General features: G+C 47.0%; 1 protein-coding gene across 1 annotated transcript; it reads right to left on the reverse strand.

Moving 5' to 3' along the window:
• Positions 1-220: 220 nt before the first annotated feature.
• LOC119521776 (very-long-chain 3-oxoacyl-CoA reductase-B-like) lies at positions 221-18,933 on the reverse strand. Its single transcript, XM_037820431.1, has 11 exons — positions 18,566-18,933; positions 18,143-18,189; positions 16,449-16,524; positions 16,077-16,187; positions 15,889-15,959; positions 2,302-2,346; positions 2,043-2,077; positions 1,771-1,852; positions 1,201-1,266; positions 714-863; positions 221-580 (listed from the first exon to the last, which is right to left on the reverse strand). The coding sequence occupies exons 1-11, from the start codon at positions 18,723-18,725 to the stop codon at positions 467-469; spliced, it is 957 nt and encodes a 318-aa protein (XP_037676359.1). The 5' UTR covers positions 18,726-18,933; the 3' UTR covers positions 221-466.
• Positions 18,934-20,135: the final 1,202 nt, after the last annotated feature.

Below are 20,135 nucleotides of genomic sequence, written 5' to 3' on the forward strand. Positions count from 1 at the left end.
AGTTCAACCTGGTGATACATTCTGAACATATTAGGTTACCGCTCCCCCTTTCATGACTGGATACAATTTAATATTTTCTGTTTTTTTGGGGAGGGAGGTCTCTATTTAAAAAAAAATTATCTTGAATGAGATATAATGGGCATAATATAAAATTCACCTGTTTGAAGTGTACCATTCAGTGGTTTTTCCTATAATCACAAACTTGTGCAATCATCACTACCACAATCTTAGCATATTTTTTATAGTTTGCTTTTCTGCAAGAGGCTCTATAGTTGTCTCAGTACCACATATTGAAAACCCCATTTTGGAGGTGCCATTCTTATCACTCAATCAATGTCCAGGTGTCCAGGGTCCATCGGCCTGTCTGTCCATCTCTTCCGACGGTGTGGGACTCTTTGTCAGCAGCCTCAGCCCACGATGGCAGAGAGGAGGGGACCGACAAGCGGCCCTGCCGGCCACACCCTCCTCAAGTCATCTTGGTCAGCTTTGGCTCAACCAACCACAAAATCCGAGGTGTCAACTTAACTGCCAACTGACTTGGGTAAAAACGATTGAACAAGGTGACGCGCAGCAGGAAATTCTGGAAGGGAGCGACACCAGGGATCAGGGCACGGCTGCCCTTGGCCTTTGCCCTCCCGTCCTCGGGCCCCCTCCCCTCTTGCACCAGGGAACGCCCCAGCCAGCCCTCTGCCTTCGGCTGCGCCACGAGGCACCTGCACAGCGTGGCTGAGGCACCCGGAGGTGTGGGAGGACAGGCCCAGGGTGTCCAAGGCCTGCCGCGCGTAGTCTTCGGCGCCCTTCACCAGCAGCCCGGGGCTGATGTTTTGGGTCATATTTGTGGAGACGAAAAGGGGGCTCACCGTCTGCGGGTAAAAGGGGGGTAAAGGAAAGAGTCCCCTACCCCGCGCCCCTTCCCAGCCAGGTCTCCGAGGCTCCTCCCCCGGCAGGCCCCGCCCCTCGAGAGGCCCCGCCCCCAGGAGAACCCGCGCTTCTGAGCGCTTCGGGGCTGAAACCCCCGGGGGTCCCTGTCTTCCCGGGGACCCCGCCCCCTTGGCGTCCCCGCCCCCTTGGCGCCCCCCCGAAGGCCTCGCCCCTAGGGGCCTCCACGGTCTTTGAGCTCCCACCCGCTCCGGGACAACCCCCGCTTCTAGATCCCACCCCAGCCATGTCCCTTAGGGGCCCCGACCCGCTGTCAGCCACCTGAATGGTGATACCCCGAGAGAGGTACTCGGCTCCCACCGCCCCCGAGAAGCTTCGCACAAAGGCCTGTGGAGGAAGAAGAGGAGGGTCCCAGGCCCAAGAACCCGCCCTGCGCAGCGGCCCGGCTCCGCGGGGCCCTGCGTGCCCACCCACGTCCTCCCCAGCTCTGCCCCTGACACAGGCATGATCCGGGGCTCCCCCCGGCTGGCTTCCCAAAGGCCGGGGTCTGCTGGACCCTCCCCCAGGTGCCCACGCCCCCACTGTCCCTTCCCGCCGGGCCAGTCTCCGGGCGTTTGCTGCTAGGTTCTGGCTGTTCTTTTGACTCCAGCCTCCGTTTCTCTTTTGAAAACAAATACATAAATTCTGGCTCGCCCAGGGGGCTATCTGCTCCCCACCACCACCACCACCACCACCGCGATCGGGCTGACTGATGAATCTTCCCGGGCTCGGGTGGCACGTGGCCTCCCTCCTCAGGGCTTTCCCACCAGGAACTTCGACGCCAAGGTGAAGTGCAGCCGGAGGGGGCGCAGGCAGCACGGCCCGGCCTTGGGTGCGCGGGGCTCTGGGTACCTTGGTGGCCGCGTAGGCTGCCATGAAAGGTTTGAGGCTATTTTCAGCCTCGGAGGAGATGTTGATGATGACGCCTCTGCCCCTACGGGAGGAAGCACTTGGGTGGTGGTGGGAAGAGGGTCCTGGTGACCCCCCACCGAATCTGAGACGCCGGGAGGGACAGGGAAGAGTTGGAAAGGTGGGGGGGGGGTGGCAGCTGGAGAATGGAAAGGGCCTGGAGGGGGTGGCAGGGAGGGTGAAGGATTCAGTCCTGGAGAGAGGCTGCTCCTTACCTGGAGACCATCTGGGGCAGGATGATTCGGATCATCTGGAGAGAAGCGCAGTGAGGACGGGAACTTCACTTTCCAATCCTCTTACCTGCTCCCAGGGGCTCCCAGGGACTCCCAGCCCCCTACTTTCCCTCAGGGAACATCCCTGGACAGCCCCCTCCATGCCAGGCCCAGTGCCTGGGTGGTGGTGGTGGGCCGGAGACCACCGGAATGGTCAGAGCTGCACTGACCCCAGCCCCCTGCCCCTGGGAGCCCAGCTCACCTGGGTCACCGACATCATGTTGCAGTTCACGATATCCGACAGGCCCTGGGGAGGGAAAAGGAGCCCATCACTCCTGCCCTTCACCTGTCCTGCCACAACTCCCAGGCTTTTTTATTCCTTAGATTCCCTTTTGTTGTGGTAAGACATCCATAACAAAAATGACTCTGCTAGTTTGGATGTATTATGTCCTGCCAAAAGCCATATTCTTTAATGAAATCTTGGGGAGGCAGATGTATTAGTGTTGATTAGCTTGGAATCCTTTGATTGCTTCCATGGAGATGTGACTCAGTCAACTATGGGTGAAATATTTGATTAAATTATTTCTATAGAGATATTGGCCACACCCATTCAGGGTGAGTCTTGATTTAATCACTGGAGTCCTATAAAATAGCTCACAAACAGAAGGACCTCAGAGCAGCTGAGAATGACATTTTGGAGAGCAGCTCAGAGAGACAGTTTGGAGTTGGCCACTGAAAGCAGAATTCGCTGACACTTTGGAAATGGTAGCTCAGAGTTGGCTCCAGAGAAGGTAAGAGAGGACAAAACACCCTAAGAGCAGCATTTTGAATAACATACAGGAGCTGGAACATAATCCGGGATCAGCAGATGCCAGCCACTTGCCTTCCCAGCTAACGGAAGTTTTCCGGGCACCACTGGCTTTCCTTTGGTGAAGGTATGCTCGTGTTGACGCCTTAATTTGGACATTCTCATGGCCTTCAGACTGTAAATTTGTAACTTAATAAATCCCTTTGTAAAAGCCAATACATTTCTGGTGTTTTGCATAGTGGCAGCATTAGCAAACCAGAACAATGATCATTTCAACCATTTTTGACGTTGCAATTCGGTGGCATTAAGTACATTCACAATGTATTGATATCACCACTATTGACTTCTAGAACATCTTCATCATCCCAAACAGAAACTCTGTATCCTTTAAGGATTAACTCCCCATTCTCTCTTCCTGCCACCTCCTGGTAACCTCTATTCTATTCTATTTTCTGTCTCCACGACTTTGTTCATTCCAAGTATTTCATATACGGGAAATCATACAATATTTGTCTTTCGTGTCTGGCTTATTTCCCTCAGCTTAATGTTTTAAGGTTCATCCATGCTGTGGCATGTATCAGAAATTTGTTCCTTTTTAAGGCTGAACAATATTCCATTGTATGGATAGACCACATTTTGTTTGCTCATCCATCCGATGACCGGATATTTGGGTTATTTCCACCTTTTGACTACTGTGAATGATGCTGCGATAAACAGGTAACTGAGTTCCTGCTTTCTTTCTTTTGGGTATACACCTAGGAGTAGATTGCTGGGTCACATGGTAATTCCGGAGGAAGGAGGAACTCTCCAAGTTTTCCACAGTGGCTGCACCATTTGACATTCCAGCAGCAATTTACAAGGGTTCCGGCAGTTTCTCCACATCCTCACCAACACTTATTTTCCTTTTTTTTTTTTTTTTTTTTTTTTTGAGTAGCCATCTAGTATCTCACTGTGGTTTTGATTTGCATTCGCCCATTGACTAATGAGGTTCAGCATGTTTTCAAGGGCTTATTGGCCACTGGTTTTCCTTCTTTGCAAATATGTCAATTCAAGTCCTTTGCCCATTTTTAAATTGGGTCATTTGACTTTTTGTTCCAGTCCTTTTTCAATGGAACACATTTTTTAAGAAATAGCACCTGGGAGGTGGGGCAAGATGGCAGACTGGTGAGCTGTATGTTTTAGTTACTCCTCCAGGAAAGTAGGTAGAAAGCCAGGAACTGCATGGACTGGACACCACAGAGCAATCTGACTTTGGGCATACATCATCCAACACTCATGAAAACGTGGAACTGCTGAGATCAGCGAAATCTGTAAGTTTTTGCGGCCAGGGGACCCGTGCCCCTCCCTGCCAGGCTCAGTCCCGTGGGAGGAGGGGCTGTCAGCTCCGGGAAGGAGAAGGGAGAACTGCAGTAGCAGCCCGTATCGGAAACTCATTCTACTGATCCAAACTCCAACCATAGATAGACTGAGACCAGACACCAGAGAATCTGAGAGCAGCCAGCCCAGCAGAGAGGAGACAGGCATAGAAAAAAAAAAAAAAACAACACGAAAAACTCCAAAATAAAAGCGGAGGATTTTTGGAGTTCTGGTGAACATAGATAGGGGAAGGGCCCTGACGCGCATATGCAAATCCTGAAGAAAAGCTGATCTCTCTGCCCTGTGGACCTTTCCTTAATGGCCCTGGTTGCTTTGTCTCTTAGCATTTCAATAACCCATTAGATCTCTGAGGAGGGCCCTTTTTTGTTTGTTTGTTTTAATCCTTTTTTCTTTTTCTAAAACAATTACTCTAAGAAGCCCAATACAGAAAACTTCAAAGACTTGCAATTTGGGCAGGTCAAGTCAAGAGCAGAACTAGGAGAGCTCTGAGACAAAACGGAATAATCCAACGGCTGAGAAAATTCACTAAACACCACAACTTCCCAAGAAAAGGGGGGTGTCCGCTCACAGCCATCATCCTGGTGGACAGGAAACACTCCTGCCCATCGCCAGCCCCATAGCCCAGAACTGCCCCAGGCAACCCAATGTGACGGAAGTGCTTCAAATAACAGGCACACACCACAAAACTGGGCGTGGACATTAGCCTTCCCTGCAACCTCAGCTGATTGTCCCAGAGTTGGGAAGGTAGAGCAGTGTGAATTAACAAAGCCCCATTCAGCCATCATTTCAGCAGACTGGGAGCCTCCCTACACAGCCCAGCAGCCCAGAACTGCCCTGGGAGGACGGCACTCACCTGTGACATAGCACAGTCATCCCTCAACAGAGGACCCGGGGCGCACGGCCTGGAAGAGGGGCCCACTTGCAAGTCTCAGGAGCCATACGCCAATACCAAGGACTTGTGGGTCAGTGGCAGAGACAAACTGTGGCAGGACTGAACTGAAGGATTAGACTATTGCAGCAGCTTTAAAACTCTAGGATCACCAGGGAGATTTGATTGTTAGAGCCACCCCCCCCCTCCCTGACTGCCCAGAAACACGCCCCATACACAGGGCAGGCAACACCAACTACACACGCAAGCTTGGTACACCAATTGGACCCCACGAGACTCACTCCCCCACTCACCAAAAAGGCTAAGCAGGGGAGAACTGGCTTGTGGAGAACAGGTGGCTCGTGGACGCCACCTGCTGGTTCGTTAGAGAAAGTGTACCCCACGAAGCTGTAGATCTGATAAATTAGAGATAAGGACTTCAATTGGTCTACAAATCCTAAAAGAACCCTATCAAGTTCAGCAAATGCCACGAGGCCAAAAACAACAGAAAATTATAAAGCATATGAAAAAACCAGACGATATGGATAACCCAAGCCCAAGCACCCAAATCAAAAGACCAGAAGAGCAGCTACTCAAAGAACTAAAGATGAACAATGAGACCATAGTACGGGAGACAAAGGAAATCAAGAAGACCCTAGAAGAGCATAAAGAAGACATTGCAAGACTAAATAAAAAAATGGATGATCTTATGGAAATTAAAGAAACTGTTGACCAAATTAAAAAGATTCTGGACACTCATAGTACAAGACTAGAGGAAGCTGAACAACGAATCAGTGACCTCGAAGATGACAGAATGGAAAATGAAAGCATAAAAGAAAGAATGGGGAAAAAAATTGAAAAAATCGAAATGGACCTCAGGGATATGATAGATAATATGAAACGTCCAAATATAAGACTCATTGGTGTCCCAGAAGGGGAAGAAAAGGGTAAAGGTCTAGGAAGAGTATTCAAAGAAATTGTTGGGGAAAACTTCCCAAATCTTCTAAACAACATAAATACACAAATCATAAATGCTCAGTGAACCCCAAATAGAATAAATCCAAATAAACCCACTCCGAGACATATACTGATCACACTGTCAAACACAGAAGAGACGGAGCAAGTTCTGAAAGCAGCAAGAGAAAAGCAATTCACCACATACAAAGGAAACAGCATCAGTCTAAGTAGTGACTACTCAGCAGCCACCATGGAGGTGAGAAGGCAGTGGGAGGTGAGAAGGCAGTGGCATGATATATTTAAAATTCTGAGTGAGAAAAATTTCCAGCCAAGAATACTTTATCCAGCAAAGCTCTCCTTCAAATTTGAGGGAGAGCTTAAATTTTTCACAGACAAACAAGTGCTGAGAGAATTTGCTAACAAGAGACCTGCCCTACTGGAGATACTGAAGGGAGCCCTACAGACAGAGAAACAAAGAAAGGACAGAGAGACTTGGAGAAAGGTTCAGTACTAAAGAGATTCGGTATGGGTACAATAAAGGATATTAATAGACAGAGGGGAAAAATATGACAAACTTAAACCAAAGGATAAGATGGCCGATTCAAGAAATGCCTTCACGGTTATAACGTTGAATGTAAATGGATTAAACTCCCCAATTAAAAGATATAGATTCGCAGAATGGATCAAAAAAAATGAACCATCAATATGTTGCATACAAGGGACTCATCTTAGACACAGGGACACAAAGAAACTGAAAGTGAAAGGATGGAAAAAAATATTTCATGCAAGCTACAGCCAAAAGAAAGCAGGTGTAGCAATATTAATCTCAGATAAAATAGACTTCAAATGCAGGGATGTTTTGAGAGACAAAGAAGGCCACTACATACTAATAAAAGGGGCAATTCAGCAAGAAGAAATAACAATCGTAAACGTCTATGCACCCAATCAAGGTGCCACAAAATACATGAGAGAAACACTGGCAAAACTAAAGGAAGCAATTGATGTTTCCACAATAATTGTGGGAGACTTCAACACATCACTGTCTCCTATAGATAGATCAACCAGACAGAAGACCAATAAGGAAATTGAAAACCTAAACAATCTGATAAATGAATTAGATTTAACAGACATATACAGGACATTACATCCCAAATCACCAGGATACACATACTTTTCTAGTGCTCATGGAACTTTCTCCAGAATAGATCATATGCTGGGACATAAAACAAGCCTCAATAAATTTAAAAAGATTGAAATTATTCAAAGCACATTCTCTGACCACAATGGAATACAATTAGAAGTCAATAACCATCAGAGACTTAGAAAATTCACAAATACCTGGAGGTTAAACAACACACTCCTAAACAATCAGTGGGTTAAAGAAGAAATAGCAAGAGAAATTGCTAAATATATAGAGACGAATGAAAATGAGAACACAACATACCAAAACCTATGGGATGCAGCAAAAGCAGTGCTAAGGGGGAAATTTATAGCACTAACGCATATATTAAAAAGGAAGAAAGAGCCAAAATCAAAGAACTAATGGATCAACTGAAGAAGCTAGAAAATGAACAGCAAACCAATCCTAAACCAAGTACAAGAAAAGAAATAACAAGGATTAAAGCAGAAATAAATGACATAGAGAACAAAAAAACAATAGAGAGGATAAATATCACCAAAAGTTGGTTCTTTGAGAAGATCAACAAGATTGACAAGCCCCTAGCTAGACTGACAAAATCAAACAGAGAGAAGACCCATATAAACAAAATAATGAATGAAAAAGGTGACATAACTGCAGATCCTGAAGAAATTAAAAAAATTATAAGAAGATACTATGAACAACTGTATGGCAACAAACTGGATAATGTAGAGGAAATGGACAATTTCCTGGAAACATATGAACAACCTAGACTGACCAGAGAAGAAAAAGAAGACCTCAACCAACCCATCACAAGCAAAGAGATCCAATCAGTCATCAAAAATCTTCCCACAAATAAATGCCCAGGGCCAGATGGCTTCACAGGGGAATTCTACCAAACTTTCCAGAAAGAACTGACACCAATCTTACTCAAACTCTTTCAAAACATTGAAGAAAATGGAACACTACCTAACTCATTTTATGAAGCTAACATCAATCTAATACCAAAACCAGGCAAAGATGCTACAAAAAAGGAAAAACTACCCGGCCAATCTCCTTAATGAATATAGATGCAAAAATCCTCAACAAAATACTTGCAAATCGAATCCAAAGACACATTAAAAAAATCATACACCATGACCAAGTGGGGTTTATTCCAGGCATGCAAGGATGGTTCAACATAAGAAAATCAATCAATGTATTACAACACATTAACAAGTCAAAAGGGAAAAATCAATTGATCATCTCAATAGATGCTGAAAAAGCATTTGGCAAAATCCAACATCCCTTTTTGATAAAAACACTTCAAAAGGTAGGAATTGAAGGAAACTTCCTCAACATGATAAAGACCATATATGAAAAACCCACAGCCAGCATAGTACTCAATGGTGAGAGACTGAAAGCCTTCCCTCTAAGATCAGGAACAAGACAAGGATGCCCGCTGTCACCACTGTTATTCAACATTGTGCTGGAAGTGCTAGCCAGGGCAATCCGGCAAGACAAAGAAATAAAAGGCATCCAAATTGGAAAAGAAGAAGTAAAACTGTCATTGTTTGCAGATGATATGATCTTATATCTAGAAAACCCTGAGAAATCGACGATACAGCTACTAGAGCTAATAAACAAATTTAGCAAAGTAGCTGGATACAGGTTAATGCACATAAGTCAGTAATGTTTCTATATGCTAGAAATGAACAAACTGAAGAGACACTCAAGAAAAAGATACCATTTTCAATAGCAACTAAAAAATCAAGTACCTAGGAATAAACTTAACCAAAGATGTAAAAGACCTATACAAAGAAAACTACATAACTCTACTAAAAGAAATAGAATGGGACCTTAAAAGATGGAAAAATATTCCATGTTCATGGATAGGAAGACTAAATGTCATTAAGATGTCAATTCTACCCAAACTCATCTACAGATTCAATGCAATCCCAATCAAAATTCCAACAACCTACTTTGCAGACTTGGAAAAGCTAGTTATCAAATTTATTTGGAAAGGGAAGATGCCTCGAATTGCTAAAGACACTCTAAAAAAGAAAAACGAAGTGGGAGGACTTACACTCCCTGACTTTGAAGCTTATTATAAAGCCACAGTTGCCAAAACGGCATGGTACTGGCACAAAGATAGACATATAGATCAATGGAATCGAATTGAGAATTCGGAGATAGACCCTCAGATCTATGGCCGACTGATCTTTGATAAGGCCCCCAAAGTCACTGAACTGGGTCATAATGGTCTTTTCAACAAATGGGGCTGGGAGAGTTGGATATCCATATCCAAAAGAATGAAAGAGGACCCCTACCTCACCCCCTACACAAAAATTAACTCAAAATGGACCAAAGATCTCAATATAAAGAAAGTACCATAAAACTCCTAGAAGATAATGTAGGAAAACATCCTCAAGACCTTGTATTAGGCGGCCACTTCCTAGACTTTACACCCAAAGCACAAGCAACAAAAGAGAAAATAGATAAATGGGAACGTCTCAAGCTTAGAAGTTTCTGCACCTCAAAGGAATTTCTCAAAAAGGTAAAGAGGCAGCCAACTCAATGGGAAAAAATTTTTGGAAACCATGTATCTGACAAAAGACTGATATCTTGCATATATAAAGAAATCCTACAACTCAATGACAATAGTACAGTCGGCCCAATTAAAAAATGGGCAAAAGATATGAAAAGACAGTTCTCTGAAGAGGAAATACAAATGGCCAAGAAACACATGAAAAAATGTTCAGCTTCACTAGCTATTAGAGAGATGCAAATTAAGACCACAATGAGATACCATCTAACACCGGTTAGAATGGCTGCCATTAAACAAACAGGAAACTACAAATGCTGGAGGGGATGTGGAGAAATTGGAACTCTTATTCACTGTTGGTGGGACTGTATAATGGTTCAGCCACTCTGGAAGTCAGTCTGGCAGTTCCTTAGAAAACTAGATATAGAGTTACCATTCGACCCAGCGATTGCACTTCTCGGTATATACCCGGAAGATCGGAAAGCAGTGACACGAACAGATATCTGCACGCCAATGTTCATAGCAGCATTATTCACAATTGCCAAAAGATGGAAACAACCCAAATGTCCTTCAACAGATGAGTGGATAAATAAAATGTGGTATATACACACGATGGAATACTACGCGGCAGTAAGAAGGAACGATCTCGTGAAACATATGACAACATGGATGAACCTTGAAGACATAATGCTAAGTGAAATAAGCCAGGCACAAAAAGAGAAATATTATATGCTACCACTAATGTGAACTTTGAAAAATATAAAACAAATGGCTTATAATGTAGAATGTAGGGGAACTAGCAATAGAGAGCAATTAAGGAAGGGGGAACAATAATCCAAGAACAGATAAGCTATTTAACGTTCTGGGGATGCCCAGGAATGACTATGGTCTGTTAATTTCTGATGGATATCGTAGGAGCAAGTTCACAGAAATGTTGCTACATTAGGTAACTTTCTTGGGGTAAAGTAGGAACATGTTGGAAGTTAAGCAGTTATCTTAGGTTAGTTGTCTTTTTCTTACTCCCTTGTTATGGTCTCTTTAAATGTTCTTTTATTGTATGTTTGTTTTCTTTTAACTTTTTTTTCATACAGTTGATTTAAAAAAGAAGAGAAAAGTTAAAAAAAAAAAAAAAAAAACAAGGAAAAAAAAAAGATGCAGTGCCCCTTGAGGAGCCTGTGGAGAATGCAGGAGTATTCGCCTACCCACCTCCATGGTTGCTAACATGACCACAGACATAGGGACTGGTGGTTTGATGGGTTGAGCCCTCTACCACAGGTTTTACCCCTTGGGAAGACGGTTGCTGCAAAGGAGAGGCTAGGCCTCCCTATGGTTGTGCCTAAGAGCCTCCCTCCCGAATGCCTCTTTGTTGCTCAGATGTGGCCCTGTCTCTCTAGCTAAGCCAACTTGAAAGGTGAAAGTGAAATCACTGCCCTCCCCCCTACGTGGGATCAGACACCCAGGGGAGTGAATCTCCCTGGCAACGTGGAATATGACTCCCGGGGAGGAATGTAGACCTGGCATCGTGGGACGGAGAACATCTTCTTGACCAAAAGGGGGATGTGAAAGGAAATGAAATAAGCTTCAGTGGCAGAGAGAATCCAAAAGGAGCCGAGAGGTCACTCTGGTGGGCACTCTTATGCACACTTTAGACAACCCTTTTTAGGTTCTAAAGAATTGGGGTAGCTGGTGGTGGATACCTGAAACTATCAAACTACAACCCAGAACCCATGAATCTCGAAGACAGTTGTATAAAAATGTAGCTTATGAGGGGTAACAGTGGGATTGGGAAAGCCATAAGGACCACACTCCACTTTGTCTAGTTTATGGATGGATGAGTAGAAAAATAGGGGAAGGAAACAAACAGACAAAGGTACCCAGTGTTCTTTTTTACTTCAATTGCTCTTTTTCACTCTAATTATTATTCTTGTTATTTTTGTGTGTGTGCTAATGAAGGTGTCAGGGATTGATTTGGGTGATGAATGTACCACTATGTAATGGTACTGTAAACAATCGAAAGTACGATTTGTTTTGTATGACTGCGTGGTATGTGAATATATCTCAATAAAATGAAGATAAAAAAAAAAAAAAAGAAATAGCACCTACACTAAAATTTAAAATGCACATATCCTTTGATCCAGAAACTCCACTTCTAGGATTTATTCCTCTCCACGATACACATGCATATGGAAAATGAATATGTAGTCACTGCAACACCTAGTCGTGGTCACAAATAATTGGCAACACCCTGACTGCTCCTCAGTAGGGGAATGGTTGAATGTCGTTTAGCAGTTTGTGGATCAGTGTGCAACAAGTAAAAGGAATGAATCAGCTGTTTTTATTCTGCAGAGAATGAGCCCCAAGATATATTGCTACTTGAACCAGGCAAAGTGCAGAACAGTAGGCTGCCAACTGGATTAAAGAAAATACATATATGCCCTTCCATATATAGAGAGAGAAAGAACACCCACAGATTTCAAATTGGGGACCACTTTTGGGGAGTGGGGTGGAGGAAGAAGGAACATTTTCACCTATTTCATAAAGTTCTCCCTCTGGATTTCTCTACAGCATCTGTAAACATTTTATAAAAGTATAACATACACAGATCAAAGAGTACAAATCTTTAGGGTACAAAGCAGAACACAAATATTTAACCTCATACCCATATTAGGAGAACAGCAGCATTCTCCCAGATGCTTCCTTATTTGCCTTCCTCCCCCTTGCCTCCTCCCCAAAGTTAACCACTGTCCTGATCTCCAACACCCTCTTGAATAGTTTTGCCTGGTTTTGAACGTTAAGTATGTGTAACTGTTCAACATGTGCTCTCTCATCTCTGCCTTCTTTTGTCTAATGTATTTGTGAGATTTACCCACATTTTGGTAGAGCGGAAGTCCATTCACATTTACTGTCAGAATATCCTATTATAATATGAATACATGAGGCTTTATTTACCCAGTCAATTACTGACTGACATTTAGGTTTTGTCCAGTTTGGGGCTAGCACAAATAAATTATTTTGGAACACATGTGCACTCATATATAACCAGGAGTGAAATGTATGGATCACGGTGCATGCATACTTTCAATCTTAGGAAGTACTGCCAAACGGTTTTCCAAAATTGTCCAAATTTACATGCCCACGGGCAGAGCATGCCCTCACCTCTGCCAACACTTTACTATTAGCCATTTTAGTGGAATGGCTGCAATAAGGCTTACTGTGTTATGGTGTACAACTCTTGGTCTGAATCATGGGGCTCGATTAGCTATTTATTTTGTTTAGGACACTTGCATGCATGTTCCTGAAGAACAGATCACTTTAACCCAAACAGGGATTGAGATCATTCAAAAATGGGCTTCAGTTCTGAAGAAGCCTAGTTTATTTCCATTTTACCCTAACTCCTGGATTACAGTTCTTGAGGGTCTCAACCAAAAGCCTCAGGGGTCTGGGGTGATGGGTTTCAAGGCTTTGAACTACATTATATGTTGCCCAGAATCAAAAGTTCTTAAACTCTTCTCCACCTTGAAGGTAAACATAGCTCCAAATGTCTTGGATGTTCTCCCCTCTCAAATCTTGGTGCTAAAATTCCTCAATGCCTTGGTAGTTGTATGATGCTTTTAAACAGTCATTTTATCCAGCTTTGCTAAGCGTTCTCATTGGCAAGATTAGTCTAAACCAACTTCTTCTAATACCATAAGCAGAATAAACAATTGGCCTCTCTTTTAATTTTATAAAATGAGCATACATACATGGTTCTTTTGAAATAAAAATATTTAAGATTTAAAAAATCATCCTTATCTGTTTTATGTCTAATAATAAGAGCTAACATTTATTAAGCACACAACCCAGGTTTAGGTGCATTATTTCATTTCTGTGCGTCACTCCGTTCCACTCTCACAACAACCCTGTGAGGCCAGCAAACATGTTTATTCCCATTTTATGGATAGGAAACCGAGGCTCAGAGACATTAAGTCATTTACCCAAAGTCACACCTGATAAAAACAGCTGAAAATTTTGCTGTCCATGTATCCTTTCTCAGAAGGCTACTAAAGAATACGCTCCAACAAAATGAGGGAGTGAACCAAGAAACACTGTGACATATGATAGAGAAAACAGGGGCTTCCTAGGATGAAGGGGAAAGGAGGTCCCAGGATGCTTAGCACAGAGGTTAACCAGTCTAGACATGAACAAGACAGGAGGCTTTTGGAGAGATTTCTTCAAGAATTTGAAATGTGTTAGGGTATCTGATGTAGTTGAGTGTTTTTTTTATTTTTTAAACATATTTTGGTCTTACATTTTGGAGTTGAAGTAGCACTAAGTACAGACAAATCCCAGCAGATGAAAAATCAAGACAGTTACTAACCCCCAGGAGAATAAAACACTGTTCAATAAAGGGAAAGCAATCTCAGCTCACGACATGGCTCAGCTGTGGACAGTGTTTTCATATTCCTGGGGTGCCGGTTTGAAACTGTTATGGACCCCAGAAGCACCATGATCTTTTAATCCAATCTTGTTGGATGGAAGCTTTCGATTGAGCGTTTCCATGGAGATGTGACTCACCCAAATGAGGGTGAGACCTTTTATTATATTACTTCCATGGAGATGTGACACCACCCATTCTGGGTGGGTCTTAATTAGATCACTGGAGTCCTCTAAGAGAGCTCATGGAAACAAGGGGCTCAGGGAAGCTGAGAGAGACATTCTGGAGAGAAGCTAAGATATGTAATCCAGAGTTTGCTCCTGGGAGAAGCTAATTGCCAACACAAACCCAGAGTCTTGGAGACACTGGGAGCGTCAGACAGAAGAAGCTTTGGAGATGCTAAGCTAAGAGATGAAGCCCAGAGTCTCCCTCTGAAAAGGTAAGAGAGAGCTTCCAGATGCTTAAAAAGTAACACCCCAGGAGAAACAAGCAGAGAGCTGAGAGAAGCTAAGAGAGACAGAAGCCCAGAGACTTTCTGGAGAAAGCCATTTTGAATGCAACCCGGAAGCAAAGGACCAGCAGACGCCAGCCACGTGCCTACCCAGCTGACAGAGGTGTTCTGGATGCCACTGGCCTTCCTTCACTGAAGGTATCCTCTTGTTGATGCCTTAGTTTGGACACTTTTATGGCCTTAGAACTGTAGATTTGTAACCTAATAAATCCCCTTTTTAAAAGCCAGTCCATTTCCAGTATTTTGCTTAACGGCAGCTTTAGCAAACCAGAACACCTGGGAAGGTGACTTTGGAGCTTCATCTATGAAATATCATGCTGGGGGATGGGAGGCCTGGAGGGCTGGGCTTGTGGTGGGGGCAGAAGTGTATGTGAAAGAGAAATACTTGCTAGATAATGGCTAAAACTGAAAAATCAAGATGTACCCTATGCACATATTATTTAAAGGTATGAGGTTATGATTTTTTAAGTTCACAGTGGTAGCCTTTCTAGGACAGTGATTCTCAACTGGAGGTGATTTTGGCCCCAGAGGACACTTGGCAATGTCTGGAGACATTTTTGGTTTTCACAACTATAGAGTGGGCTGCTACTGACATCTAGTGGGTAGAGGCCAGGGGTGCTGCTCACTGTCCTACAATGCACGGGACGGCCCCCCACGAAGATTTTTCCAGCCCCAAATCTCAATAGTGCCGATGCTGAAAAATAGAAGATGGGTTTGGGATATACCACATTCTTTAACAAGCCCCGTAGAACTAATTGACTCCTTATATCTAACTCAGGTAAAAAAAATAAAAACTAAAGGAAAAAAAAAACAACTAAAGGAAATAACATTTGAATTCAACAAAAGAGATTGGCAGCTGAAACCAAGGTACAAGTGGCCGTCTGAGTCCCATCAGAAGCGTGAGCATGTGTGTGGAGGTGATTAAGAGAAGAGAAGCTGTGGGTTCAAGATGGGTCCCAAACAGAAATTTATAAAGCCACACCCTTGGATGGCAGGCCCTGGTTTTCCCAGGTGGGACAGGCCTGACTTGGACAGTTGTGCAGGTTGGACACTGCAAAAGAGCACCCCACTGGAGGCAACCTCCTTCACCTGGTAGACAGCACTGATTCGTAGCTTTTAAAAAACTGGCTGAAGGTGTACTTGGTTCAGAGTGGAGTACAAGTCGGTATATTATGCCGGTTGTCCTATAGAGGACAGTAAAGTGTTTGAGGAGGCAGCACCAAGCCGGCTCTTACCTGGTTCCCCCACTCACCTTGGCGAGGTTCTCAGTGTCCAGCAGTCTCCTCAACCCTTTGGTGTGGTACAGCATACCCACGTTGTTCACTGGGCAAGAGGGGGACACATGGCTCGTGTTGGTCTGACAGTCCCCAGGAGTCCGGGTGGAAAAGAGGGAGGGGGCAGGGAAAGTGTGGGGGCGGCTGAGCTGGGCTGGGGACTTACCCAGGACTCCAATCTCCAGGTCCTTCAGGCCTGCCTCAATGGACTCGTAGATCTCCAAGCCCCCCGTGAAGTCGGCCTGGATCACTCTGGTGGTCCTTCCATGGAGCCGCTCTGGGAGGTGGGTGTGGGAGCAAGGCCCTCACTGGAGGCCAGTCCCACCCCTGCCACAACCCCAGCTCTGGCCAAAGCCCCAGTCCAGCCTCTGTGGCCACCCTGTCCCCCACTAGCCATCGGCCCTGCCCTAGTCCCAGACACTGCCCTTGACTAGAGTCCAACCCCAGCTCCTGCTCCCTGCCCTGTCCCAGCCCCAACCGCTGTCCCCACCCCTGTCCAGTCCCAGCTGCTGCCCTAGCCAGCTTCCCCTGGACTCACCTATCTCCTTTGCTTCTTGCTCCAACTTGCTGAGGTTTCGACTGATGAGGACGATGTTCAGACCTCTCCGGGCAAGCTAGAGGGATTCATTCATGCATTTGTGGCTTCACTCAGTTAACAAATATATCCTGGATGCTGACTGTGTGTTGCACAGTGTTGTGGATGTAGAAGTGAAAAGAGGACATGGAAGCCTGCCCTCATGGAGCATGTGTTCCAGAGAAAAAGTATGCCAGGCAGCAGGAAAAGCCAGTGCAGAGGCCCTGCTGGCATCTCAGAGGGCAGTGTGGAGACCGTGGGCACTGAGTGAAATGCAGGATGTGTAGGAGCTCGAGGGGTAACCGAGGCCAGAGCAGGGTGCCTTGAATGCCCCAGGAAAGCCTTCAGCTTTTATTCTCAGAGAGATATGAACCCATTCATTCAAGCATTCATTCTTTCATTCATATATTCATTCAGAATGTGCTTACTGAGCACCTTCTGGTCTTTGGTTGGTGATACTGGGGACACAGGATGACCATGACAGACCCACTCCAACCCTTCCCCTCCTCTGGGTCCCGAAGCCTCCTGCCTGCTCCCCTGTCTGTTTTGCCCCCTCCCATCCATTCTCCACTCAGCAGCCAGAAGGATCTTTCTAAAGCACAAACCTGGCCCTGACTCTCCTGCTTAGACTCTGCCTTGGCTCCCCAGGGCCCATGGGACAAAGCCACACTCCTCACTGCAGCCCATGAGGCCCTGCGTGGCCGGACCCCTGCCTGGGTCTCCTGCCATCGCCCCTCTAAGAAATTCCAGGCACAGCAGACAGTTCATTGTGTCCCCACAAACACCCTTTGGATTTCCCTGCCTCCGGGCCTTTGCACATGTCACCCCTTCTTCCTCGAATGCCCTTCCCCTTGAAACAGAGCAGCAAACAAGTATTTGTGGAACGGATGACAGTAATGGGGGGACGATCAGCATTTGGGTGGGTGCATGTCTGCCCCTCACAACCTGCATGTCTGAGGGTGACAGGTTCTGTGGGACCTAGCACCCATCAGCTTTGGAGGGACATTGTGCCCAAACTTCTCAACAGCCCCGTACATCCGAGAGGCTGATGCTGTGTGTGTGTGTGTGTGTGTGTGTGTGTGTGTGTGTGTGTGTGTCTTCAGCAAACAATTCCCCACATCTGCTCTGTGCCAGACACAGCTACAGCCCTGCCGTCCGGAGGCTCACAGTCCAGTGGGTGTGACACACGGTGACAAGCCAGAATGTCAAGTCCGAAGGGCATTTCCACACTTGCCCACGGCCGCTATTTGACGCACTTGCTATTTTATTTATGTATCTTATTTACACCTGTCTCCCCACAAGAACATAGGCTCCCCGAGGGAATGGTTCTTTTATTTTTTAAAATCTATTTCTTTCATGGCTGCCTCCCCAGCGCCTGGAATGTACCTGACACATAGTAGGTGGTCAAGAAATACCACTTGAATGAATGAATCAGGGAGATGATGGGGGAAGGAGAGGGGCTGGAGTAGGGAACTGTAAACACCCGAGGGGAACAGACCAGGGACACAGGGAAGGCTTCCTGGAGGAGGGGACGCCTCAGGGAGCCACAGAGATCACAGAATTGGCAGTTTAGTGGGGGCCGCCGACCAGGCAAGCGGATGAGAAGCTCCTGTCCTACCCCCTACCCCCCACCTCCACGGCCCCAAGCCCCAGCTCACCTCGTGCGCGTAACCCCTGCCAATGCCCGAGGTGGCTCCGGTCACCACTGGAGAGGAGAAAAAGGCGGCGTGTGTCGGAGGCAGCGGCCGTCTCCCACGCAGGCCCCGCACGGGTGCGTCTCCAGCCTGCCGAGGTCTTGGCCCCAACCCACCCTCAGCCGGTCCAGATCCTTCCCGCGCCGACCCCTCCGCTCCTCTTTCCCGGCTCTTCTCGCACCTTTACAACGATCTCGGCTCACCCGGACCCGCCCCTCTCTGTCGCTGTACTCATTCCTCATCTGCCCGGGTTCCCGAAACCTGCTCTTCTGCACCCGCTCAGGGACCCGCCCCCCGCCTCCTTCTGCAATCCCCTGGTCGCCCCATCCGTCAAACCTTCTTGCTTCCTGGGGTGCCCCCGACCCGCACGGTGCGGAGCCCTCTCACCTGCCCAGGCTCCTTGCGACCGCAGCCAAGCGGCGTCGCGGCGAACCTGGGGCAGCAGGAAGACGTAGACGGTGCGGCCCAGCCCCCAAAGCCCCCACAGCAGCAGCCACGCGGCGGTGACCGCCCCCAGCGCGCTCAGCGGGGTCCAGCCCGACTCCATCGCAGCCGCCGCCAGCCGGGCGCCGCACCCAGGGCCACGGGCAGGAGGCTGCCTCGGGGAGCCTGTGTCTCCACCCCCGGCCGCCTGCAGCGCCTGAGCCCTTAGGCCCCGCCCCGTCCCCGCCCCCCCCCTCACTTGGCCCGCGGGGACCTTGGGGACCCGGACAAGGTCCGCCTCCACCCACTCCCCAGGGCTGGGTAGAAGGTACTCGCAGGTGCCCTTGCCTTGGGGTCGCTGAACTCGGCGCGTCTGCTGGTTGGGGCTCTGGTTTGCTCCCCCAGGCGGGCGGGCGGGCGACGCGGCAACCCGCGAGCGCGCGGCTGAAACCTGAGCTCTGCGCCCTCTGCGGTGCGCGTTTAAGTCCCATTCACGCGATTTCCAAGCAGCGGGCGGGGTGGGGGGGCGCGGGACCCTGCGTCACGCAGCGCTTCAGGGACCCGGGCCCCTTCCATTCCCAGCCTCTGCCTTCCTCTGAGCCCCCCAGACCTCGGTGCCGGCATCTCGGCTGTGTCAACCGCTAACCCCGAAGCGGCCCGGCTCATTTCCCGCCTGCATTCCCAGGCGAGAGCGAGTCCCTGGGCGCCGCGTGGGAAAGGCAATGCCGGGCTGGGGAGGCCTTTCCCAGCTGCAAAGCGGGAGCCTCCCAATGGTAGTTAAATACTCTCAAATCTCTCCTCTCTTCAGTAAACCCTCCCTAGACCTCACATCCCTCTTCAGCAACCACCCTCTCTCATCTCTCCTCAGCCAAACTTCTAGAATCATCTAAACCTCCTTCTCCCATTTTCATCTCCCTGTTCACTCCATCCACTCCACTCAGACTTCCACCTCCATATCATGATCCTTTAGTAGTTTTTCCTTCCTTGTCTAACTTGATCTCTCACCTGCAACATTTGACTCTTTGGGCCTCTGCCTCCCTGAAACACTCTCCCTGATGGTTTCCACTACACCCTGTACCCTCGAATTCTTTCTATAGCATGCAGGCTCCATCCCGCTGTCCTCTAGATGCTGTGGTTTTCCACATTTAGACCTGAGCTGCCTGATTCTCTGGGGAGGTCTTGTTCACATAGTGGCTTCGATTGCCAGGTGTACACCAGTCCCTCAGGAAGTGCCATCTCAGCCCAGACATCTCCTAGGAGCACCAAACCTGGATGGGTGTCCACTTTGGTCCACTGACACCTCCACTCAGGTGTTTCAGTGGCACATGTGGTAGACAGAATAATCACCCCCCCCAAAGATGGCCATGCCCGAATCACCAGCATCTGTAAATATGATGCCTTAAATGGCAAACTTTACCTCAATCTGCAATGTTGCAGACATGATTGAGTTAAGGGCCTTGGGATGGGAAAATTAGCCTAAATTACCTGGGTGGGCCCAGTGTGATCACAGGGGTCCTTATAAGACAAAGGCAGA

The sequence above is a fragment of the Choloepus didactylus genome, chromosome 27, assembly GCF_015220235.1.
Source record: "Choloepus didactylus isolate mChoDid1 chromosome 27, mChoDid1.pri, whole genome shotgun sequence".
NCBI classification, from domain to species: Eukaryota; Metazoa; Chordata; class Mammalia; order Pilosa; family Megalonychidae; genus Choloepus; species Choloepus didactylus.